Genomic DNA, 25,085 nt, shown 5'->3' on the forward strand with positions numbered 1-25,085 from the left:
CGTTATATGAAATCAAACAGACTACAAATATAGAATGAATGAAACCATTGTCAAAAATGGCAGGAAAACCAAGGGGGATACAAATTAAGTTAAGTCAGCTTGATACCTGACACCTCATAGGTCACACCTTCTGTCTCTGATTGATTTTCCTTGGGTGTGGGAGTTTCCTAAAATATTATAATAGTGATGAGGCCCGAGAGGATAACCCCCCCCCCCCCAAATTACTTATGACCTGCTGTCACATTTGTTCTGACACTGTTTTAACAAACATAACAAAGATTTTTTTTTTAATGACACATGCCCCCTTTAGGGGCATTTCGCTATATTTGTCCTATATTAAGCCGTGCGAAATGTTGCAGTTACTCATATGAAATGTAGTTTTTATGAACTTCTAAAGAACACCTAGACCTACTACGTTACTGTACGTTGGGCATGATCGTTATAGTTGCAGAGTGAATTATTATAATTATTATTTTACAAGTACTACTTCGTACTGTTATGAGCATATCTTTACTTCTGTGGGGGACGGGGGGCATCAACCATTAATATTTCTTTTAGTTTATTTTTGTTTTTGGCACCCGGGAAATTAAATGTATATTCCTTTTTGTTTGGTCTTGTCTAGTTGATTTTAGTTGTTTTCATATTTAAAGACGTTTGCGTACGTGCGTGAGCGCGATAACGTCACTGGACGTCATGCAGGAGGCGGAACTAGTCTGCTCCGCTGCCACTTCTGCTGCAGTCGGAAAGACGTTCCTGACGATGAATTACTGAATTACTGTCTTTCTCGCAGACCATAAGTGGATAATCTATTATGTTGTGAAACGCAGAATTGTAAGTAACTGCCATATAGTACTTATTCTGACTTTAATAAGAGCTTGATTGTTGTGATGTGGATTTTCTTGTGTCGTTGCTTTCGTGTTTACATCCTTAGACAAACGAGCTTTTTCGGACACTTTAGGAGTTTGTATAGTTAGGGAACGTGTCAAGCTGTGTTGTTTACGCACGGCATTTGCGTCTTTAACTTGAAATGAAAAGGTCAAACATGGATGAAAACGTAGGAGATGTTCTTGAACCTCTGGCAGGAAATGACTCGAGTGTGCAGTTTGTGCCTGCATTGTGTCAGCCAGGGCACAGTCTTGAGTGACATTACGTAACTTAGTTAAGAAACACAATTTTATCCTCTTGGGACACATTGCTCTTTCTTTTTCTTTCTATTTGTATGTGTGCATATACGCGTGTGGTGGTGGCAATATGCAACACGTTTTGGTGCGTATTTGACACGGAGATGTGTGCGTGTGTGTGTTTTGGCAAATCTACTGCGGGTTTTGAGCTGTCAGTGGTTTTCACAGTATATGTGTGAATGTCATCCGGATTTTGACGAGCTGATGCAGTGAACATGAACCAAAGTACCGTTGTGCTTACTTAGTTTGGTTTTGTACACGTTTTGACAATAATATTCATGATGCTCTCATCAAGATATTGAATATCTTGATGAGAGCATCATGAATAGTTCACACATTTCATGAACACTGATATTACTGTGTCATGACTCGTTTATGTCATACTCTTAGTGTCTGATTCGATTCATTTACTATGCATGTGCAAAAAGTCGTGCGAACTTGAATGCTTGCCCAAACTTGATTACTTCTGCAAACAGATATGAAATTTATAACGAAGCTAAAATATGTGAAAGTAAAAAACTAACTCACCCAAAATCGCATCTGCCAAATGCCGAAATTGGCTTTGTGCGTTTTGGGAGAAGTACATGCAAATACATTATTTCGTGATGCACAATATGATTGTTCAAACCTGAGACAAATTGAGGTGTCTTTCTTTAGTGTTTCTGAAATGCAGGTGCAATCAGAATTAGTGTGTGTGTGTGTGTGTGTGTGTGTGTGTGTGTGTGTGTGTGTGTGTACAGTATATACAGTATATATATATATATTACAAGATTTAGTTTAGGTCTTCCCAATTTTCTCCCATTATTACTGTATGCTCTTTTTTAACCATCGAGTGACATCTCCACCATTTGGTGGGAGCTCAAAAGTCTAAAATACATACTTTTTTCGTTTTGATATGAAATAACAGCATGGTTTCATCGTTAAATAATAATTTCTTCTTTACTTTCTATGCTATTACTTGCCACCAAAACTTTCATGGCTTTATCTAAGCTGTTGAAAACATAAGAGTAGAACATCTTAAAGTAATACATCTCCTAGCTGAGGCGCAGTGACACAGAAACACTCTGGAGCATGAAACTGGATCTCTCAGGATCTAGTATAATGAATCTTTAATGAGCATCAAGGGGAACAGAGGTGGATTCAAAAAGAAAAGTAAAAGTTGTGTGTGTGTGTGTGTGTGTGTGTGTGTGTGTGTGTGTGTGTGTGTGTGTGTGTGTGTGTATAAATCAGCATGTATTGTATTGTATTGTATTGTATTGTGTGTGTGTGTGCGCGTGTGTAGGCGCACCACCAGACATGTGGAAAAAATAACCTGCCAGGTGTTCCTGTGGCTTGTATGGAAAAAAAAAAATGAGTAGATGCTAATAATACCATGAACTTACTGTGATCCAGAGTGTGAAACACACAGTCAGTATGTTTATACATGCTAAACTCAATATTACATCTTATACAGCAGTGGTTCTCAAACGTTTTACACCAAGTACCAAGACAGGTTTTATTCCTAAAAAGTATTTGTTATATTATTGTAACACATTACTATGCAGTGTCAAAATGATCTTAAATGGATCAAAAAAGTTTTCAAATAATCATTCAGTTGAAAAGCATCACACTTAAAAGTTAAATGAAAATTCTGTATGTACATTTACTTACTAGACTATTGGCCATTGTATTACCTTAAAGGTTAAATACAAACGAACTGCAATGAGTAGTACACGTCCCATACTTAGAGAATCACTCGCTTTCTAAAAATTTGTAAATATAAGTGTGAAGACCACAAGTAATACAGTAGTGTATTTGGTGAATCAAGGTGGGTTTACGTCTATATTTTACTTAATTCTGCTTAACTTTAGTTTTTAAACGTATAAATGTATGTCATAACAATGCTGTATTCATAGCCAAGAAGTGTTTCCATCCAAATGTGGAATATGTATTGCCACAGGATGGATGTAGCTGTCGATGTGATGCTGTTTTTGCTGAAGTGAAAGAGTTAAAAGGCTGCCGTGTCAGAGGAAGAGGAGAAGGGGCTGAGACTGCAGCTGTGTCTTTGCCTCGTGATGCTCTGCGCGGGATGACTTTGTTTACATGCACCGTTGGCATACGCAGCAAGAGTGGACATCCTTGGGTACGTGTGGAAATTGAAGCTGCAATGCAACACTGATTCACGATGAGCATGGCCTCATGTTGGCAACTGGACAGTGGAGGCTGAGCTGTGTTTGGACATTTTGAGGAAAATGCATCATCATGGTGTGTGCTAGCAGCTGGAGGATCGTGAAAACAAAGTCATCATAATATTTCAGGTCTAGCGTATTGTTCATCTCTAAAAAGTTCAGTTCCTGCATGTATTTTGATGAATAAGCACTGATCAGATTTAGTCACTGCATCTGCCAGAAAAAAAAAAATGCCTCCTTTTGTTTAGGATATACTTTTTGCTAAAAAATGAACACATGGATTCACATCCTAAAGCGATCTTGCTGACCTTGCAATCATCTGGTGTTTCTGCACACCAAGGCTTCGAACATACAAACAGCCCTTCTGCAACGTGAGGAAGTGCTGCTAACTTGAGCAACACAGAGAAGACGTGTGCATGTCACGAAACAAGATATTCCTTTTTAGTGAACAAGATCAAGCTGCGCATTACTGAACAGTAGAGAATGAGCGGTTCCTTCACAGAGAGTGAGAAGGTGACTCCGAGTAATGGTTGGAGCTTGGCGACGGTCATTATCATATGAAAGGCTTACAGCTGCTCTGTCTGTCCAAAGACATTATTCATGCTTTCGTCTAATGAACGCACAGATGGCACACGCGGTGCGCTACCACTAGTTTCAACCAACATGGGGGGAAAGCGCCGTTTTCTCTGAGCTTTCTACTTTTGTCAACCTGTAAGCTGTCAAGCTAACTTGTTCTAAAAAGACTGGCAGGCCATACAAAAGGAGTTGTCAATATTGTAAGATACTGACACATTTATTGTATTTTTCTTGCGAGAAAATAACACAACTAAAACGATGGTTGTACCTTAACTACATAAGTAAAGACATGAGGTCATTAATAAAGCAACTTGTGTGTTTGTCACATAAAAAGCAGATTTAGGAGAAGACTGGACTGACTTGTTCTTGCTCATTTTGCCAAAGACAGCTGAGTGTAAAAAGTCCCTTTACCATGTTTGGGGAACTGGACAAGCTCCAAGCACACTGACACACACACACACACAAACACACATGCGCGCACACACATACACACACTTTTACAGTTAAACACGATGAGCACTGGAGACCAGGTTCAAAAAGGCAAGGAGATTAGATGAGGAGAGAGACAAACTCTGACCTTTAAATTAAACACACACACATTTTAGTGACGCACTACAAGTTGTAGTCCTCCAGTATGTGTCAGAGGCGACACTAAAAAGCATGTTGTGGCATTTCTGCCTCACAGTCAAGAGACGTCGCATGTTTTCTATGTTTTGGTGGTTTCCTCTGTTTCTTCCCACATTCCAAAACCATGAATGGTTGGTTAATGTAAGAATCTAAATTGCCTGTAAGTGTAAATGTGAATGAATGGCTGTTTATATTTGCGATTGATTTTGCTGCCAGTCTGCTGAGATAGGGTCCAGCTCACCCTGGACTCTGTACAGTACAGGATAAGTGGAAGAAAATGAATGAATGTGTCGGGAGTCTCTGTCCCAGATTTTCCGTAGACTGTAAATCCTGTGCGGACACGTGACTCAGAAAGGCATACACACACTTGACACAAGGAGCTAAATGTGGAGCTCCCTTATAGGGCAACTTTTTGATTTTCCCTTAGCACTGAATGAATGCTTGAAGCCATGGGATTTAAACAGTTATTTGTTTCGTATGCATTTTGGTTTGCCTAGTCAACATGGAAACAGTTTTATGTCACTAGAAACATGCCATTCAAAAGAGGGCCTTTGTTTTCACTATCCATCAAAATGTACTCATTGATTCATCTTTTTCCCTGGTTCCGCATAGCCTCACTTTGACACGAGTAGCAATTGTGGGTTCAGGTTTATTGCCTTTGCATACGTTTGCATGTGGATTTTCACAGTGGGAATTCCAAGGATGTGGTAATTAAGAGCATTTAGTCAATTCAAACCAAATGTGTACTGGGAAGACTCACGTTTTCAAAGAAGTCAGGTGATGATTTTCAGCAGGTCCAGTGGTCTTAACAGATGTAGGTCTTGAGAATCAAATTGGGACGCATCAGGTGCCGTCAAGAGATCAGTGTGCAGCAGTCATCGGGAAGTAGGCCTTCAGCGATTAACCTAGAAGTACACCTTTAATTTGATTGGATCCTTCTCAAACGGGGGAATGTTTTCTCACAGCAAACCTTCGGTCCATAGTGTGGAAGCATTTTGGCAGTAAAGGGCATGACCAACAACAAGAAAAGTGAGTTCACATCACGGCTGATATTGATGTCATCACGATTTTCTTGTTTGTTTTCTTTTTTCAGGTTAGAGGAGCATTTGAGGAGCAAATATTAGCTGCTGGTAACGTTTAGCCCTATAAATATTTTGTTTGCTCGTTGTACAAATAAGTACTGCACACTTTATTAGCCTTGAATGCTGTTTGCAATTTTTCTTATAGCTAACGATTACTTGGTCCACTCCTCTTCTGTTTATCTACAGCAGGGGTGCGCAACCAGTCGATTGCGATCGACCAGTAGCCAGCGGCCTGGTCCCAAGTTGACCGCGAGGGATGAAGGGGGAAATAGAAAAAAAAAGACATGTGACTGTACGCGTGTTATTAATATATATTTTTGTGTTCGTGTACAGTGCAACCTAAGCATCATCAGTTTCACTTTCACAAAAAAATATTTAAAAATAAAATAAAAAAGCAGGTCACCTTTAACCTATGCACGGCCCGGTGGTTCACAGTGCAGAGGTACCGGGTTCAATTCCAGCTCCGGCCTCTCTGTGTGGAGTTTGCATCTTCTCCTCATGCCTCCGTGGGTTTTCTCCGGATACTCCGGTTTCCTCCCACATTCCAAAAACATGCATGGCAGGTTAATGGAACACTGTAAATTGTCCCTAGGTGTGAGTGTGAGCGCGGATGGTTGGTCGTCTCTGTTTGCCCTGCGATTGGCTGGCAAACGGTTCAGGGTGTCCCCCGCCTACTGCCCGAAGACAGCTGGTATAGGCTCCAGCATGCCCCACGACCCTTGTGAGGATAAAGCGGTTCAGAAAATGGATATATGGATGGATATATGGATTTGGGCCGTCTTTTCGTGTGGTGTGTTTGGTCTCTACTTTTTCAAGATAAAGTCGACACTGATCGTTTATATTTACTCATCTTCCATTTTGACCTGCCACAGTAGAGAGGCACCAAGAGGAAGCAACCGATTCGTTTTTTGAACGTGTCATGCACAGTGGCTTTTTTTCATTTTTTAGTATTCGAGTGTCTTTTGGACTTAACTTGGACTTGGATGGTGTGGACTTAACTTTCTGTATCTTTTTCTGTGTCTCAATTTCACAAGCTCTTCCTTATTTGTTTACTAAATCTCCTTTTGTGGTCTGACGTGTTCCTCTTTTTTTTATAACCGGCAGATACAGAGCTGTGAGAGTGGAACTGTGATTATTTTGACATTGCCAGAAATCCGATTTTTTTTTCTCGACATTGTCATTTTCAAACAACTGCATTGTTCTTTTTGTCACATCTCTCATGTAGAAATAAGGTACTGACAGGGGGAGTGACCAAATCACATGGGAGTGTGTGACGGCTCATGCTTAAGGCTGTGTGTCCAGGCCTCCTGCCATCACCGCCTCTTCCCGAACCAGCATGGCAGGGGGCAGAGAGCGCGCTGGCCGGACTCAGAGGCCGTGGTCAGTGTACCGGGCGAACACGTTCCAGTTGTCCAGTGAGATGATTGGCTTGGCCCTGGCAGGTGAGGGAGATAAGATTACGTTTTTTGTTGAACAGTAACATACACAAGCATGTCACATATAGACGACATTGCAGTGAACTGTGGAACAGGGGAAAGAGCCCCGTTAGGAAAAAAGCTAAAATCTGCAATAACCGCCCCGACCGAAAAGGTATGCGATTGCTCATTTGTACCACTGGATGGCAGCAAAGCACTAGTTTTGTGTAACTGAAACTCATTTCAAAATACAATTTTTCTTACAACTAAGATAATACTAGATGGTGCCAAAGCAAGTTGAGTGTGTATATTTCTCACTGATGAAGTGAGGTTTAGAAAATAAATCAGCAAATAGGTGGGAGTTCACTCTATTTCGAATGTTATCATTCAGTTATGCGAAATGATGGCGATTCTCAGTTTGATCGAATGTCGCATAACATTGGCTCTGCTCCGGGAGCCTCTTCATCCACAGATACCCAGATCCAACCTTAATGACGCAATTTTTCATCGGTCAACATTTTACTTCAGGAATCATCTGCACCTGCACTCATGTGAGGTCCTACATTGTTTTCCAGGAAACAGTCAAGACCCAGATGAACCTGTGCTCGAGTTCAGTATTGGTGAGTCAAAAAAAAAAGTAAAATATTGTTTACTTTGGTGGAGTAATTGTTGTGTCATTGGGCAGCTTGCACAGAACTACTAAATCCTGGTTTGGATCGGAAACCCAACAGTTTTGTAGCAGTGAGCTGCACAACGCCACCGCAGGCTTTCTGGACCAAACATGCCCAGACCGAAGTCATTGAGGTGGGACGCACAGGCTTCTTGCAAAAGCATGTTTTCTAGGTGCTGATTATTGACATTGTACGCAATGCCACCACGCATGTCAACAGGGTACTAGCAACCCCATCTTCCTCAGCAGCATCGCCTTCTTCCAGGATTCTAACATCAATCATCAGACGCAAGTTAAACTGGCTGTCTACGACGTGAAGGACCGTTCCCAGGGCACGGTATGACATCTTTGCTCACAGTAATCTTTCCTTGCACGTGGAACTGAAAAGACTTCTGGTTTGTGTCCGTTAAGATGTACATGTTGGGCTCAGCACTTTTCCCTGTGAAAGAGTTGCTGCAGGACAAAGACCACAGATTGGAGATGGAACTCAGGTAAACACATGCAACACATTCTTCCTCATGCACAAGTGCGCCGACTGCTGAACTGTCTGGATCGATTTCATTCCTCAGGTCAGCAGAGAACAAGCGGGTGGGAAACATCTCCGTGGCCGCATGGAAGATGGAAGATAAAGCAGATCAGAGACTTGGGGTCAGCCATCTTCCAGACAATATCAATGGCCGGGTAGGATGCTGCATTTCAGAAAGACCGAATTATCTTTTGAAAATTCATTTTCACTATGAAGCGTATAGCCGAGCCACCTCATGCTGTTGAGCTCCTTCATTGTTCTCTGTAGACAGTGCTGCCGGTTGACGAGAGCTTAACGGAGGCGATGGGAGTACGAATCAAGTATGCCTCACTGTACAGAGACACCCTCCTGCGTGCAGGTATCATGACGTCCCTCTGCAGAAATGCCTCTCTTTATATCTCTTATTATTTCACACACTGATCCACTGCACACACATGCACAAAATGATTCAGTGGGTTTGCGGGCAAGGGAGAGATGTTAGAGTGCCAAATTAACATAGCAGTTCAGCCACCCCATAACTTTGCTCAAGAGCATGTGTTAAATGCTCAGGAAACTGTATTTTGGCTCTACAGCAAAAATCAATCCTGGATTCGCCCTCATCCTTCGAGATGAATTGGCTATCCTGCTGTTCTCCATCTGTCCTGACCCCTTGGTGGCAGATATATGCATCACATCACGAATCATATGATCAGGAAGGAGTGTATTGATTGCGCCTATGAATGTCAGCAATCTGCTTACTTAAGTTACGTTTCCTCCTCAGTATTTGGCGGCACAATGTCCAGAATGTATCGCTTCCCAACAACCGATGCCAACCACCTGCGGGTGCTCGAGCAGATGGCCGAAAGCATCCTGTCCCTGAACATCCCCAGGCAGTTTGTCAAATTACTACTGGAGGAGGACGCAGCCCGGTACGAAGACACATGCTCAGATGAAGATGCTTGAAAACTGTTGTGTGTCCTTTATTCGAGCCTAACGCTACATACTTTCGCCGGCAGGGTTGGTGAGCTAAAGGAGCTGGGAGAGTTGTCACCCTGCTGGGAGAATCTACGACGACAGATCGTCTCACACTACCAAACAGTCATAGCCTCGTACCAAGAAACCCTCTCTGACCTCAGCAACTACAGAGGTTCGAACCCTCTTCGCATCTGTATGTCATAACACAACGAAGGAAATCAGCTCCTTAGACTTAAATTTTACAGTAACACAGGAAATTGTCTTGAAGATTCAGCATTCTTGCCTGGGAAATGAAGGAATGTTGCCATAGATGCCCCTTGCAATGTTAACATTTTAAACTAATTTGCATTTTTCGAGGGGGAGGGCGCGGGGGTGTCAATCTTACAATTTCAATGGCTTCTTACCTTGGCTTCATGCCCCATCCGTGGCACAAAGAGTAGTGGCAATTTGTCAGGTAGTTTATGCTTTAAGAACGTTCTAAACGCTTTCTCTACCTGCTCCTCACTAGGCCCGTCATTCAAAGCCAGCAGCCGGAAGGCCGATAAGAAGATGGAGTTCATGCCCACCAACCTGCATATTCAGAGGATGAGGGTGCAAGATGACTTGGGCTTCGGTTAGCCTATGCTTACCTTCACATGCTTGATATCATTGCTGTGTATTCATGTATGGTACTCACATTTGTTTGCGCCTTTGCTCCTAGAGCACACATACGACATTGTCACTGTTGGGGCACCGGCTGCACACTGCCAGGGGTTTAAAAACGGCGGTCTGAGGAAACTTACTCAAAAGTTTGAGGAGGCAAAGAAACAGTAAGTTCACACAATGTTTGCAAAAGACCGTTTCTCTTCACAAAATCATGGTGATATATTTCTTTCGATTCACTCAATCTATAATTTGGCTGCGGTCACATTTACGTTGTGGATTATTGCATTATTTCTGCAGTTCTGTTATCCTATAGCTTCCTTTTAATAGTTTTGTTTTTGTGACTTTTGTGGTCAGCGCATATGAGGAGCTTTGGTGAGTTGCTTTGCTTCTTTTCATTTCTCCGTGTTTGTGCAACAATAGAAAAACAACAAGCAACCCTTCAGTCATCACCGCATTCACACACAACAGCAAATCAACATAAGTGACTCACTAGTTTGGGTGTTTTGAACAATCGTATGATAAAAATGATTGTTTAATATTGCGGTTATCCAGCTGACTTTGATCAAAGGGCAAGTTACACCCTGGGCGGGTCACTGACCTTTACACCTGTGGGCAATTTAGAGTCTTAATAAATAATAATACTCTAAATAAACCTATTGTACTATGTTTTTGGAACGCGGGAGGAATTTTGAGTACTCGGCAAACACGGGAAGAACTATACACGAAGCTTCTCGATAAAGCTAATAAGTGTATAAAATTGTCTATGTTAAAATTCAGCTGATTTGAGTGTCTTTGTTTTTTTTTTTTTTGGAGGGGGGGGATTGCTGTGCATGCCATCCTATGTGCCTGCAAAAGAAATACATATACATTGCTGAATAGAATAAGTTGTCGAATAGTTTTGTTTTGTTTTTACAATGAGGCTCTCGAACAGAACAACAGGGGTGTCCAAACGTTTTCTTCCAAGGACCGCATACAGATAATTGGAAGGATGCAAGTGCCACTTTAACATTCTTCAGCCTTAATTTTTTAAACATACCAAAACCAGTCAATCAAGCAATTATAAACATTGTAAAGATATTATTGTGTTTTGAAAAAGCTGCTACGTCACAGCTTTCTGCGAGAGGTGATAAGACAAATGATTTTAGAAGATTTTTCAAGATGTTTGTGTGTCTCGCTGCCCTGAATCCCATTACAATGGATCCACCGCTGCAATGAGCGAACTCCAAATCACATTTCCGCAAACAGAATCAAAAGTGGAGCACTCTGTAATAAGCCACCACTTTTAAAACAATTACTTGACGCTCATTATTTTCTAATCTTCATAAATCGCTCCTCGACACTAAGCAGGAGGTGGATTTAACCATTTGAAACTAAATCATCTCTCTTCACCGTTTTGAAGAAAATGTTTTTTAGTTGTGTTGTAAGTCGTTTATGTCTTTGTATATTTAGAAAAACTGTAACAGTTATTAGTAACAGCATTACCGGTCGGTCATTGTAGTCGTGGTTAATGGGCCTTGCACCCTCTCACCTCCACCTTTTTTAATACTAGCATCTTTCATGATGCCTCCACTCCTTGTTTACATTGTGTTGCCGGGTGTGTCAAACATTATTTTTAGTGAATGGTCAAAAATGGAAAGTGTACTGCAAATGGTCCCCAGGCCAAAGGTTGGACACCCCTGCCATATCCTACAAGTAGACTGTGCATCTCTAAGCCATCAGTCCCAAACAAGTTTCTAAGACTGGATGTTTGCTCTCTGCAGCAGCGCCCTCTCCAGCTCGCAGTCTATCGTCTTCATTCCTCAGGACGTGGTTCGAGCCAAAGAGATCATCGCCCACGTCAACACCCTGAAAACACAGGTCAGCTATTATGCCGAGAGGCTTTCCAGAGCTGCGAAGGACCGGTCGGCTAGCGGACTAGAAAGGACACTTGCCACGCTGGCTGATAAGGTACTTGACTACAGTGTGTTATTTCTCAGCACGCCCATTGAAAATATCCCATGACGGCACGTGATATTTCGCTACTCAGACTCGACAGCTGGTGACAGTATGCGACTGTAAGCTGCTCGCGTCGGCCATTCAGGCCCTGAATGCTGCACGGCCTGAGTACATCGCCTCCAAAATGTCTCCCTCCGCTGAGTCAGATCAAGTAGTCCTCCGCAATGACCAGGACACACTACTTGCCAAGTGGAGCGGCAATAGCAGTCGATCATCACTGCATGTAGACTGGCATGAGGAGGAGTGGGTACGTGAAAACAACAACAACAACAAAAAAGAAAATTGCATTTCACTAGCAGTCCGTCACATACAGTTATTCACAAATCTGCAAACAAACACACAGAAAAGCATTTTAAAGTCGATAATAAATTTTCTCCATCAAAATGCAAAATCTGTGGCTACCCTGAGCTTGGTCTTCATTAGGGTAATCACATTTGAGCTCTTCATGGCCTTCTTGAAGATAGTTTTTAGCCTGTTAATTACGGTACTGGAAAATATTCGGATCTTGATGTACGTGTGCGTTCCTTATCACAATACCGCCTTAATTTTAGTAGGACTTCCGGTATTGCTTAAAATCTATTTTAGTCATCTGCCTTCTCAGGCTCTGTTTTTCAAAGATTTTCTCCAGTAATTTTAGGTATAGATTGAAGGCCTAGTTGATCACAAATACAAAAAAACAACCTTACGTAAACTTTTTTTTAAACGGGACTTATTAAAAGCAATGTCTATAACTGCTAATTTTATTCATTCAATACAGTCCGGATCCATCCCCTAATGGCTGGAGTCCGTACTTGTGGCACTTTACCCAGAACTCAACCAAAGCACCAAATTTGGTAAATTCTGCCAAAAAAAAAAAATTGCGGCAAGCCCAATGATTAGCAAATAAATGTGATTCATCTCTCCATTTGTGCTTCCAGTTGAATTCCAAGGGGACATTTATGGAACTGAATTTTCCTCTCTGCAGTCAAAGATGAGCAGGCAGGTCTGTGATGAATTTGCGGCGTCTGCCTCTCTTCATGTGCTGTCAGGAGAAAGTGTGGCTGAACGTGGACAAGTCCCTGGAGTGCATCATCCAGCGTGTCGACAAGCTGCTCCAGAAGGAAAGGAAGCCAGATGATGCCATTCAAGACAAAGTCCACACGGACCTGCAGGGCGCCTGCGTGAAGAAGAGTAACTCATGCACACACAGACACTAAGAGTAAAATACTTCAAGGGGACATATTGTGGAAAAATGACTTTGAAACTGACCAGTTCATTTGGATGGATTGTCTTTTTAATTGCCAAATTTAAGTATTTGGGTGTTTGCAGTGCCTGCAGTGTGATATAAAGTGTGTGAAAGTCAGTCACAAACATTTGTTAAGACACCTGAGAACTGATTTAAATGAATTTAAAAAATACACGATATGTCTCCTTTAAGTGATTAACTGGCTGTGACAAAATCTCTGGCGTCATTAACGTCACCACTATTTGGCTGTGCAAAGGTGATGAGAAAAGACGAGCTTTTTGGATCAACCCGGGAAGTACATCACTTGAGTGTGCATCTTCATTGTCATCACCATTGCCTCACCCATCCACATCATCATCATCTTTGCCTGCCTTCCCATCAGTGTGCCCTCCAAACCCTGAAGGAAAAAGCTGTAGGTTGATTGTACTTGTGTGCACTTGTTCTGCATTTAGCCATCTGTTTGTTTCTGTTTTCCTGACCTCATCCAAGGGCCTTTTTGATGTGTTTTAGAATTCGTAACTATTATGTAGCGTTTTCTCTCGAGCAGTGGTTCTCAAACTTATTACACCAAATATGAAAACATTCTTTGCTCTCCTTGTACCACGGGCATAACTAACATACAGTGGCGTAGTAGACCTAAAAGTAGTGATCAAAAACAGGCTTTACATGTATTCTTAAAATGTATATTTGATGTTATTGTTAGCCACTGTAAGATTATGCATAGTTTGAACATAACAATGTGCCATAAATTAAAATCTATTGCACTTAAGTTAAACACAAAAGTGTGCCTAAAACGGCTTGCGCTGTTCTTTTGCACGATTAGATTTATTGCACAAGTTGCGAAATTGATCAGCATAAAATCATCAATTTAATACAAAGAAATTCATCCATTTGTTTTATGTTTGACTGAAATTATTATTATTATTATTTTTTTTTTTTTTTGTTAACTGCTGATAACATAATTCCTGAATTCCAAGTACAACAATTACTGTGGACATTTTTTTGCAGAAAATGGTAGATTGGTAGATGGGCAAAATAGCAAAAAAAAAAAAAAAGTACAGTTTTTTTATTATTTATTTTTTTTGCTATTTCATCTCTTCCCCCCCAATAACTACATACTGAAGTAGTGAGAATGTCATCTCAATTTTTGGACCAATTAAGTTACATTGGATGATGAGCACACCCATGATCTCTCACAGCAAACGAATATGCTGTGGCACATTGGTTGGGAATCCCTGCATTTTTCGATACAGAAGTTTTTGGAAACTCTATTTATGGTCCACATTGAATTTTTTGTGCATTTCTGTGGCTTACAGCACCCGCCAACAGTGCATGTTGCACCACATCCCGTCTTCTTGATGGAAGCCCCAACATTGAGGAGGCGTACCCAGGTAAGGGCTACCTGGAAGCCTCATCAGCAAGCACACCACAACTGCTTACTATCACGGCTGTCTCTGTCTCCTCTCTGTTCCTTTTGAATTCACTTTTAAATGAATGTTTTATTTCCAAAAGTGTTGTACAAACAAACAAGGAAATGAAAAAAAAAGCCTCCAAAATGAATAATCTTTATCGAGACCCAATGTACTACCTCTCTGACATGTGTTTAACTCCTTCCCCTTCACAATTCCCTAAGACAATTTATCCATCAAAAAGTGCATAATTTTACATACTCTAAGTTTATACTTGAAGACTATCTCTACTTATATACCCCACATAAACATGTTCCTATACACAAATGTACAAATGCACACTCTAAAAACAGTTGAGTCAAAAATAATCTGGGTCAAAGATGGATCGATTGATTACTTGGGTCAATTTTACCAAATTTTGGTTCATTTAGTATAAAACAACCCCAAAAATTCAACATTTCTCCCTTGTATGCGGCATATATTGATGCATTCTTTTCCACCGTTGTACTTATGTTTGGTCATTGTTTTAATTCCTCACTCATAGAGTTCCACAGTTTCACAACGCAAATTGACACACAACATCTCTTCCTGCTTGTGCATATGCTCCATGTTTCAATGTTGTGTTGAGCCCACAAATGATATTTCCCTTTCCTATTCTGAGGCACTTTTGGAATGTTTGGGTCAGGTTGTTTTTGGCCCTAGACAATCGTGGTCCTGTCTAACATGATACAATGTCTGTACATTTTAATTGATTTGATATTAAAACTTCTGAATTAGCCGTTTCCAGATATTCTACTTTATGATTGGTCCTTATTGTTCATATTTGTAAGGTGATCGACTGAAATGAGTACTAGGAGTTATATGTGTTGCATTTTGTGATTTTGTTGCACGTGTGTGATTCCAGGAGAGTGGAGTGAGGCGCTGTACCCTCTGCTTACCACGCTCACTGACTGCGTTGCCATGATGAGCGACAAGGCCAAAAAGTCCATGGTCTTTCTACTGATGCAGGATATTGCCCCAACCATTGCCATGGACGTCTCCCTGCAGTACCGCCGTGACGTTGTATTCTGCCAGACGGTCAGTTGTTACCATGAGTGTTGTGTATATACAGATATGCAACAAATTGATGTTTGTTTTTGCGTGTGTGTGTGTGTGTGTGTGTGTGTGTGTGTGTGTGCGTGTGTGTGTGTGTGTGTGCGCGCGCGTGGGGGTGTGTGTGTATTGCAGCTGACTGCTCTCGTCTGCAGCTTCATTATCAAACTCAGGAACTGTCTACGTGATAATGGATTCCTTCGGCAGCTCTCCACCATTGGCTTGTTGGCTGAGTTTGAATCCCTACTCAGCACATATGGTACAATGATGCATGCAACATTACTCATTATGCCACTAGATTTCACAGATATAATGGGAATAAAAACTGCAGCTTTGGCAATTGGCAGTGGCACTCTTTTTGCTTATTTGCATTGTACTGTAAACAGATAACACCATAAAACAGCAATGCCGAGGCAAAAGCCAAAGATTAAAAGTTTTGTTTTAAAAATGGACAGAAAGGACTTGCCTAATATTTAGCCTCCCGCTAAATATTTTTTTATATTATTTTTGAATATATTTTTTAAGGTCTTTCCAAAGACAGGTACCAGCAACGGAAAAGGCTCGATACCCTCTGACCCTCCACTTTGTCCTTGGTACCTCCTTCATCTTAGGAAGATCATGCCAAGTCAGGGCTTCCCCTAGCTTTACTTTCTGTTATTCCGTTCTGTTTAGTTTTTCAACTTGCAAACCAAAGCTGGAATCTGATTCGCTATTTCCACCAGTCTGATCGAGTAAATATACTTCCCGCTGATCACTGTAATCACTGAAAGCCCCAGGCTGATGTAGATCTCCTTTCAGAAGGTGAACAAGGGGTGGGTGGGTCGTGCAGAGTAGTAGGGCTGACCTATATGCTCCGCTTGGAGAAAAAATAAAATATTTGTCGGTCTGTGCAGTCCGGTACCAAATGGCCTGCAGATCGGTGCTTGAGGACATCTTCAGGATTTTAGATGAACAATATTACCTGGCATTTGTTGTTTTACTTCATGTTTGTGATCGCTGGGTCTTGTCAGAGGTCTAAGCTTTGTAAATTATTGAAGATTTATCTTGAAGAGTTTTTGAATGGGACCTTTGTAAAAGTCTCTGAACACTGTTAGGTAGGTTAAGGTTTTTCGTATGTTTTTAGGAGAAGAGCTGGCCATGTTGGAGGACATGAGCGTCGGCATCATGGATCTGCGAAATGTTACCTTTAAGGTAGGATGACCTGTGTTTCTGAGGGGCCGTCAAGGACACCTTTCAGGATGAAATTTCTCTCTCTCACTCACACACACACACACACACACACACACACACACACACACACACACACACACATAATGAGAGCATTTTAGTAGTGCATGTGAAAGTGTCGTGTATGAGCGTTTCAGTTGTCGATGTGAGCAAAAAAAATTGTGTGTGAGTGAAAATGATTTCAGTCGTATATGTGAGTATTCTAAATGATGCACCTGAGAGCTGCTCAATGTCATATATGCTTGCGGCATACTGTATATGACAAATAGAAACATTTGATGTGATGTTGAAGGTCACCCAGGCAACGGGCAGCTCCACCCTCGATATGCTGCCCATCATCACGGGCAACCGTGACGGCTTCAATGTCCGCATCCCTCTGCCAGTAGCCATGTTTGATGCGTTGCCACGGGAAATCCAGAGCGGCATGCTGCTGAGGGTCCAGCCGGTGCACTTCAACGTCGGCATTAACGAGCAGCAGACGCTGGCAGAGAAGTGAGTGAGGATGAGGATGCTACCTTGTACATGTACAGCGGTCACTTGATTTATGAGTACAAACAATGTTCGTGTTTTTTTTCCAGAGATTGAAACCAATTCATGACATTTCAATTCATTTCAATAGAAAAATTTATTTGATATATGACTTAATTGAGTTACACGCTTGGTGATGGAATTCATTTCAACTCCGAAACACTGTTCTTTGGACTAGAAAAGTGTATGTGCATGTTTCAGGTTTGGAGACACGTCTCTTCAGGAGCTCATCAACATGGAGAGTTTGACGAGGCTCGTTTCTTACTATGAACAGTTTAAAGAAATCCTGCCTGAGGACTGTAAGCGTTCACTAATACCGTAAATACATTTACAGAATTGTCTCACAATCCAACACCATGGTGACGCCAATAAAATTTCCACAGGCCTCCCGGGGTCTCGTTCTCAGACATGTCTTCCAGAGCTGCTCAGGTTTTTGGGGAATAACGTGGAGGCGAGGAAAAACAAGAATGTGGACATCCTGTGGCAGGCGGCCGAGGTGAAATTCCTGTTCTCAATATAAGATAATCCTCAGCAGTGTAATTCAACTACAACTGCAACACTTTTGCACACACTACTGAAACTCATAAGACTGTATTTCAGTATAATGTGTGAGGTCAAATTGAATTGAATTGAATACAACTTTATTGTCAAATGTGCTGTATGAAATTTCTTCCCTCTCAACATAAAACAAGATGTCAACAAAAAAATGTCGCTTTGCCTCACGTTTCTCGCGAGAGTTTGATTGTCGGATAGTACGAACGTCGTCGCTTCATTCACACCTTGCCATAGCGGACAAGAGCTGGGCTTCCTCCTCTAACAGAAAAAAATGTATGAACCTCCCTTGTCGTTCAGGTGTTTGTGGTAATGTTAAATGCTAATGCTAAATGCTATTGCACAGTGTGTGTGCTGTTTGTGTGACATAGTAAGTAAATTCGCAGTGTGTTTCTTACAGTTCAAATTTCCCAACTCGAGCGATTTGGCTCACCTCCACTCGTGTCGTGCCAAGCGCAACAGTTGTGCCGCCCACAACAAATAAATCGATTACAAATACATGGTAGAAAACTGTCACATCCAACATGTCTTTTTAGATTCTCAGTCATCAAGGTCACAGTACTCCGCAAAGGTTGGTGGGCACAAAGTTTCTGCACCTGGGCGGAGTCCTTAGCTCTCTTTATCTACTTTATCACTGCCTCAGAGGTAGTACCTCTCAATGGTTCTGATATGCATTCAGACTTTCTGGATCATTTGATCTAATCGTCAGCCTTCTCTGTTGATCTCAGATCTGTCGGCGGCTGAATGGGGTTCGTTTCACAAGCTGCAAAAGCGCCAAGGACCGGACGGCTATGTCAGTCACCCTGGAGCAATGCCTGATCCTGCAGCATGAGCATGGCATGGCACCGCAGGTCTTCACTCAGGCGCTTGACTGTATGCGCAGGTAAGACACCCACTTTCTTCTGTTCCTATTGTCATGCTCCACTGCTTGGGATATGGCTCGGGCTTTTTTTTTTTTTAATCTGCAAAATTTACTGTAGATATCATTTTGCCCACCACCATAACTTGTTTCCTACTTTCTCCCCTACTCCCACTATTTATTATGCTTTCAATTATCACATGCTCAGTGAAGACTGTCAAGTCAACAATGTGGATTCGAACAAGCAAATATACAACAGTGAACCCTTGCGTGTTCGGAATACGCCTAACCATGGATTTTTCTTTTCCCCAGTTTGTCCTAGCATATTATGAAGGCTAGTATGATAATACTCTTGATAAGCCTCATGTGAAGGTGCTCTGTTTGTGTTGAAAATTCAACAACTGAATACAATTGCTTATGTAACATGGGTTCATGATTGTTTACATGCTAGATGTATGGTGTTGATGCTGATTATTCTTCAATCCGTGTTTTTACAGACCACAGTAAGTAAATCAATCCAAACAGAATACGTTTCAGTTTTTACTATGTTGCTGCCATATTTGAGGCAATTACAAACCCCTTTTATAGGCAGCGTCGATTTGTGGAACTTCACAGTTGTAAAAGCAGGGGTTCACTGTATTTCAGTTTCACGACATGCAAAAGGAGGATGATGTGTTCCGTCTGGAGATATGGTTATCCTGATCTTCTAGTCGGCACCTCTGTTTAGTTCGCACCCCTCTCATCACTCTTTTTAACAAGCCGACTTCACATTTCCTTATCAGCCACCAAGCATGGGGGCGGGGGAAGTTGCTCATTTGAATTGCAGCCTCTTACACATTCTTTCCAACATTTTTAGGATACAGTATTTATGAACAGAGAATCTTCGTAGTCCAATATATTTGCATTTACTATAGTCATCTCTCAATGTTCTCTTATTTTCTCTCTCCTTTTCCCGCTTTCTGTTTCCAATGCGTTTGACTATCATGTGACTTTTTTTTTTTTTGAGATCCATTATGGGCTTTCATGTTATTTTTCTGGCATTGTTGTCTGTCATTGTATCACCTGTCTGTATGTACACACTGTTTATTTTGCCATCCTGTCATCCCCTTCAATTCTTGCTCGTCCTGTGCCACACCCTGCGGCTTCTTTCGTCACCCCTCCCACACCTTTTCTTGATTCATGTCTCCTTACCCCCGCTGCCCCCTGCACCTCAGCATTGGGACAATGGAGGGTGTGATCCAGAAGAACTTGAGCGGTTTACTGCCGGTGCGTGACTTCAGCATGGACCCGAGCCTCCTGTACTCGCTGCCCCTGCTGGCTCTCAGTCCCAACCTGCTGGTGGTTTGGATCTTCCTCAGCGTGACTTTTATCTTGGCAAGGCTCCGCTGCAGCTGAGTGTCTGAGAAGCACTTATTCAGTAGCGGCCAGCCCAATTTTTTTTTCCTTTGTGATCGCAATACTCACCACAAGGAAGGGTGATGTGGGACTGGATGCGTGCCATTGTCCTGCGCTAACTCTGCTGCATGTACAACTGATGCCTCATTCACAGAAACATCATATTCTGACCTCATCTTACGATCATTAATATACAGACAATAGTTATTTAATGTCAGACTGTGGTCGCGCTCAATGAGCAACCCGTGGGCGTGGTCACAACTGTTTTGTGTGCCCACCGTGGTTTTGAAAAGCACTTTGGATGATTGACAGAATACAGAAAATGATATCATGTGACCTTCATGGTTTGTTGTCTATCACATATTTGTGCAGATGGCTTGTTGAAAAACTGTGACCAAACCTGGCAAATCACCAACACGGAAACTAATATGTTTGTACAAATATGACATTTAGGCATTTAAATAGCCGTGTGTCTTGTCTTCTTGCATTTTTGCACATTATCCTCGTGCAAGAGAAGGTTTACATTGATGCAAGGGGTAGGTAAGTAGGATGTAGTCCATTAAAATACATTTTTGATGCACTTGGGGGGGGGGGAAGGTTTGGATTATGGATGGATGGATGGATAGTTTCTGTTGTTGTAGATAGAACCTTAAATTGTTATTTAAAATGACTACCGGGGCATTAGCTCGACAGGACTAAATTACATGAACATGTGGTATCATCTAGAAAGCGATGATAGCAAAACCTGCCCATCAGTTGTCTGTTCTCCCTTCCTTATGTAACCTGGTCAAGATCACATGGAAGTGCTGTTGCTTTTGCTGCAAGTCTAGCAAGGCTTAAGTTCTTGGTTGTGACAATATAGTTTGTCCATGTGGTTTTGCAGGGCAAGTTTCAGTGCAGATTAGTTAGTCAACCATAGCTTGGGTTTCACAGTGAATTTAACATTTCAGGAGAGTGAGAAAATTGCTAAATGTATGTTATAGGTTGGTCAATTTCATTCTGACAAGGCATCAAAAATAATGGCAGTCAGAAGTAACAGTGATATTGAAGTCATCCCAATAAAAGTTCAACTAAGCTCCTTTCGTGTCATTTTTCGTGCAGTTGGGAGTTCTTCCTCCAATGGGCAGCCTGCACTGAGACACTGAGCATACGGTGCATCCATTCAGTTTCTATACTGCTAGCCAACTGAGATCCAAACCTGCCTCTCCTGACTGTGAAGCAGAGTTTTAGTTTCTCCTCCGGTGTGCTGCCTTTATCTCCCACTGCAGAATTTGCTCATTGTTTTTTTTGTTTTTGTTTTAGTTTTAAATTTGACAGATGAGTGAATGAAAAGGAAATGAAAATACTATCGCTATGTAGTCAGCTGTGTCCCAAAAGGTGAAGACCTTGCTCTTGACATATTTCTGTTTATTTGAAATGTCTTAATTATTTCTGTATGTAAATGTGTTTTTTTTTTAATGTATATTTTGCTTCACGTGTGCTTGCTTGTTCTAAACTACCTCTGAGAAACACATTGAGTCTTGTCAAATCAATGAAAATATAAGAATTAAGTAAAACAGTGTGCGTGCATGCATGCGTGCGTGCGTGTGATTCATTCCAGTCCTCTTGGTCAAATGTGTAATGACTCTTAAGTGCTCCCCATTATATTATTTAAAAAGGCTTAAAAAACACAGAACTACAATGTAGTTTATTTTTATTGTCTTTGACAGTGACATTGGTAATTAGAAAGTACATATTTAAATGCTTTTATTGAACCATACTGTACAGTATATGAAGTGTATACATAGTATACGGACATTTAAGATCTATAGCTGGATTGTGATGCTTATGCAATAAAGCTGTATTTATTATTGCCCCATTGTAGGATGTTTTTGTGTTTTCGTTGCCACAGCTGACAATTTGATTAATTCTCATTAGCCAATCAGATTTAGGCCCCATCAATGTTCATAACGACATAGATACTTTCCCCTTTTCCATTTGTGTAGTTATGAATCATGAACTTGTCAAATCACCAGACAGCACTTGTATCAATTCAATCTTATCATTCCTTTGACAGTTAAATGTTGAATTTTTCTGTGGTACATCTACTAATTGTTTTTAAAATATCAAAATACACTTTAGACTGGGGCTTAGCATTTCCGTGTGCCCCTCCATTATACTCAAACAAATTTCAAAATTTAGTCTGTGATAATACCTTGCTGTGTTCAAAGGCCTTCTTTTAGTCAAACAAGAGGAATAACTTTTGGGTTCCCCAGACCAGACAGCAACAGGAAAATCTCTTTGTTAAGACAGGAAAAAAAAAAGCTTTTTTTTTTTCCTCCACCCCCTACTAATGTGGTAATGGTTGATGTCTTCTAACCTTTTCAGCACACCTACAGTGAGTGGTTTATTTGTGACTCATGATATGTTATTTGTCTCACCAGCGAGGGCTGCAGACGAGAGAACACTGTGAAGAACGTGGGCTCCAGAAAGTACGCCTTCAACTGTCTGCAACTCAAAGCCTTCCCAAGACACTACCGGCCGCCCGACGGCACCTACGGGAAGGTGGAAACCTGACGGGTATACTCTGCCTTCAGGGTAATCATATTCAAATCATCACATGCTCACAATTTCAAATAAGTCACGTTCCAAACAATGCTGGGCCTCACTGCTGTACAGTGCCTTCATCATAAAAGCTGTGATTGTTTTTTTTTCACAGTACGCACAACTGAATGTATATGATTGCACAGGTGTGTGGCATTTGTTTTGTCATTAAATAATGTGCGGCTCCTGGTCAGGCACAAAAACTGCTCAAAACCAATGGCATGCAGTTGCAATCGGGAAGCAGAAAGACTTGTAATATTTATATTTTGTCAAAGGTATGCTATCAAATTAATGGAAGAATGGTGAAATGTACCCCCAAACCCACCCTATGCTCCCATGACAGCTAAGTTTTTATGTACAACCATCTTAAATGCTCTAAATCTCTCAGAAATTAAAAAAAAATAAAATAAAATAAGTCACTTTCAACCATTCTAGTGTTTTTCATGTAATGTGTGTTTTGTAAGAAAATGTGTGTTTTTCACAGTTTAAAGCAGTTACCAGGTTCTAAATAAAAGGTCAAAATATCATTACTTGTTGCACTCGACTTGAAATCACTCGTTTGTTTTGGTGGCTGTGTTCACCCGCCTTATTTTATGAGGCTACTGGGCGTTCATTACCGTGGCAAATGGGGGCAGAGCTAAAATGTTGTGACCGGGTCAGCGTCTATTTGGTTTTAAACAACCCTGATTTCTCAGAGAAAGCTTTGACAGTCTTATCTGCAAGAACCATCATGACCACAAGAGGGAGCACTTGCTTCATGTCGATCACATCAGCCAAATGTTAATTATACAACTATTAGAATTGATTTAACCATGAGAACTTCAAGAAGGATTTTGCAAACATGTACAATGTATGGACAGTTTTACTGATGTCCCCAGTGTGGGACTAATGAAGATTATTTTATCTTGTCGCACACTCCAATGATCAACATAAAACATTGTGCAGAGCGTGCCCTTGTGCAGAGCGTGCCTGTTAAGTCCAATTACCCCATGGGGATAAATAAAGTTTCCTGAATCTGAATCTAAATCTGAATAAATGACGAGCCCCTCTCTGAAAAGTGCGCTTTTATTTCACAGTTAACACAACAATTTCCACTTGTTTTGATGACGACTGAACCCACCTGTAGTTGAATCCTTGTGAACTGATTTTTCAGATCTAACTTGAGGCCTTGTTATATTTTCATTGCGATCTATATCCATGAATTTTCACCCAAAAAAAAAAAAAAAATGTGATTGCATGTGCACATTGACAAATGTCATTTGCAATCCATAGCCCACCTCGGTGCAAATATTTTTTACTATCAAGTCACACAAAATATTGATTTCGCAAGAAAACGTTTCGAACAAATCTGGAGGGGTGTGCTGATTTATTTTACACCGCATCTGATTTCCACAAGGCTTTTGAAAAGGTACGTTGGAATAGACCATGTTTGTTTTTTCATAAAAAGTTTGGATGATGGAAATTCCTTCATTATTTCTCAAAATACTGTACAAACAGTATTAATGTCGGACTGGGCTTATAACTTTTTGTTCGACTGTATGTTTAACAGATTTTGTCTGACATTGCAATACCTTCAAGCAAGCTCTGGGAGACTTGTCTAGGGTCTTTTTAAATGATCATGAATGTTACAACTCATGGTGATTGACTGATTAGCACGTCCGCGTCACATTGTTGCAGAGGTGCGGCGTTCGATTCCGTCTTCGACGTTCCGATGTGGAGTTTGCATGTTCGCCCAGTGCCTGTGTGGGTTTTCTCCGGGTACTCAGGTTTCCTCCCACATTCCAAAAACATGCGTGGCAGGTCAATGGAACACTCTAAATCACATATGTCAAAGTGCCGGCCCGCGGGCCAAATCCGCCCCGCGAGAATGTTTTCAGTGGCCCCTGGGATGATATTGATTTATTATTAGAACCGGCCCGCGGACCGCAGAAAGCCGAGAGCTCGCAGATCTTTTACACGCACCAATACTACATTTTCCACAATGCAACGGTGACGTGCCAAGCAGTCGGCCGCTTTATTTAAATATTTATTAGTCTAGCAGTCGTTCCCATAACAGTGACATTAGCTTTCAGATACCCATTAAAAATGGCAAAATGGAAGGTGGACACTGAGAACCGCGGGTTTCAAACAAGGTGAGAGTCGAAGTACATGTTCTTGGACGTAGCTGGAAAACCTGTGTGTCTTCTGTGCGGAGAAAGTGTGGCACGATTGAAATAGTGTAATCTGAGACGACATCATGAAACGAAACACGCGAACAAAAACAAGAACATGGACATGGAGGGGGAAGGGGGATTTCATTAAAAACGGTATACTTAAAGTTTGTGACGAAGTTTACCCCGAAAAAAAGCAACTCTTTTTAAACGTGAGCATTAGCAG

At 41.3% G+C, this 25,085-nt stretch overlaps 1 protein-coding gene across 7 annotated transcripts; it reads left to right on the plus strand.

The window, feature by feature from the left end:
* The first annotated feature begins 696 nt into the window (after positions 1 to 696).
* LOC109528509 (type I inositol 3,4-bisphosphate 4-phosphatase-like) lies at positions 697 to 23,245 on the plus strand. Of its 7 annotated transcripts, none has more exons than XM_019891202.1 (26): positions 697 to 831; positions 6,860 to 7,076; positions 7,625 to 7,669; positions 7,735 to 7,853; positions 7,940 to 8,056; positions 8,131 to 8,210; positions 8,289 to 8,400; positions 8,513 to 8,603; positions 9,006 to 9,153; positions 9,241 to 9,371; positions 9,708 to 9,812; positions 9,900 to 10,008; positions 10,199 to 10,216; positions 11,605 to 11,791; positions 11,871 to 12,086; positions 12,868 to 13,009; positions 13,321 to 13,476; positions 14,381 to 14,455; positions 15,378 to 15,550; positions 15,701 to 15,824; positions 16,689 to 16,756; positions 17,085 to 17,284; positions 17,522 to 17,619; positions 17,704 to 17,816; positions 18,601 to 18,755; positions 19,946 to 21,979. In XM_019891202.1, exons 2-26 carry the CDS (start codon positions 6,971 to 6,973, stop codon positions 20,124 to 20,126), a joined length of 3,069 nt encoding a protein of 1,022 aa, XP_019746761.1. In that variant the 5' UTR covers positions 697 to 831; positions 6,860 to 6,970; the 3' UTR covers positions 20,127 to 21,979. The 7 variants fall into 7 exon arrangements, with proteins under 7 accessions (XP_019746761.1, XP_019746765.1, XP_019746767.1 ...); XM_019891206.1 differs by having other exon boundaries at positions 11,608 to 11,791; XM_019891204.1 differs by lacking the exon at positions 19,946 to 21,979 and adding an exon at positions 22,550 to 23,245 and having other exon boundaries at positions 698 to 831.
* The last annotated feature ends 1,840 nt before the right edge of the window (positions 23,246 to 25,085 follow it).

This window comes from Hippocampus comes, unplaced genomic scaffold (assembly GCF_001891065.2).
Source record: "Hippocampus comes isolate QL1 unplaced genomic scaffold, H_comes_QL1_v1.1 scaffold174, whole genome shotgun sequence".
Taxonomy (NCBI): domain Eukaryota; kingdom Metazoa; phylum Chordata; class Actinopteri; order Syngnathiformes; family Syngnathidae; genus Hippocampus; species Hippocampus comes.

Excerpts from the sequence above, each read along its gene's own strand:
- LOC109528509 (XM_019891202.1), top strand. The coding sequence starts at position 6,971 with ATGGCAGGGGGCAGAGAGCGCGCTGGCCGGACTCAGAGGCCGTGGTCA. Across the intron at positions 12,087-12,867 it reads ACTGGCATGAGGAGGAGTGG|GAGAAAGTGTGGCTGAACGT; the intron begins GTACGTGAAAAC and ends ATGTGCTGTCAG. Across the intron at positions 17,285-17,521 it reads CAGCAGACGCTGGCAGAGAA|GTTTGGAGACACGTCTCTTC; the intron begins GTGAGTGAGGAT and ends TGCATGTTTCAG.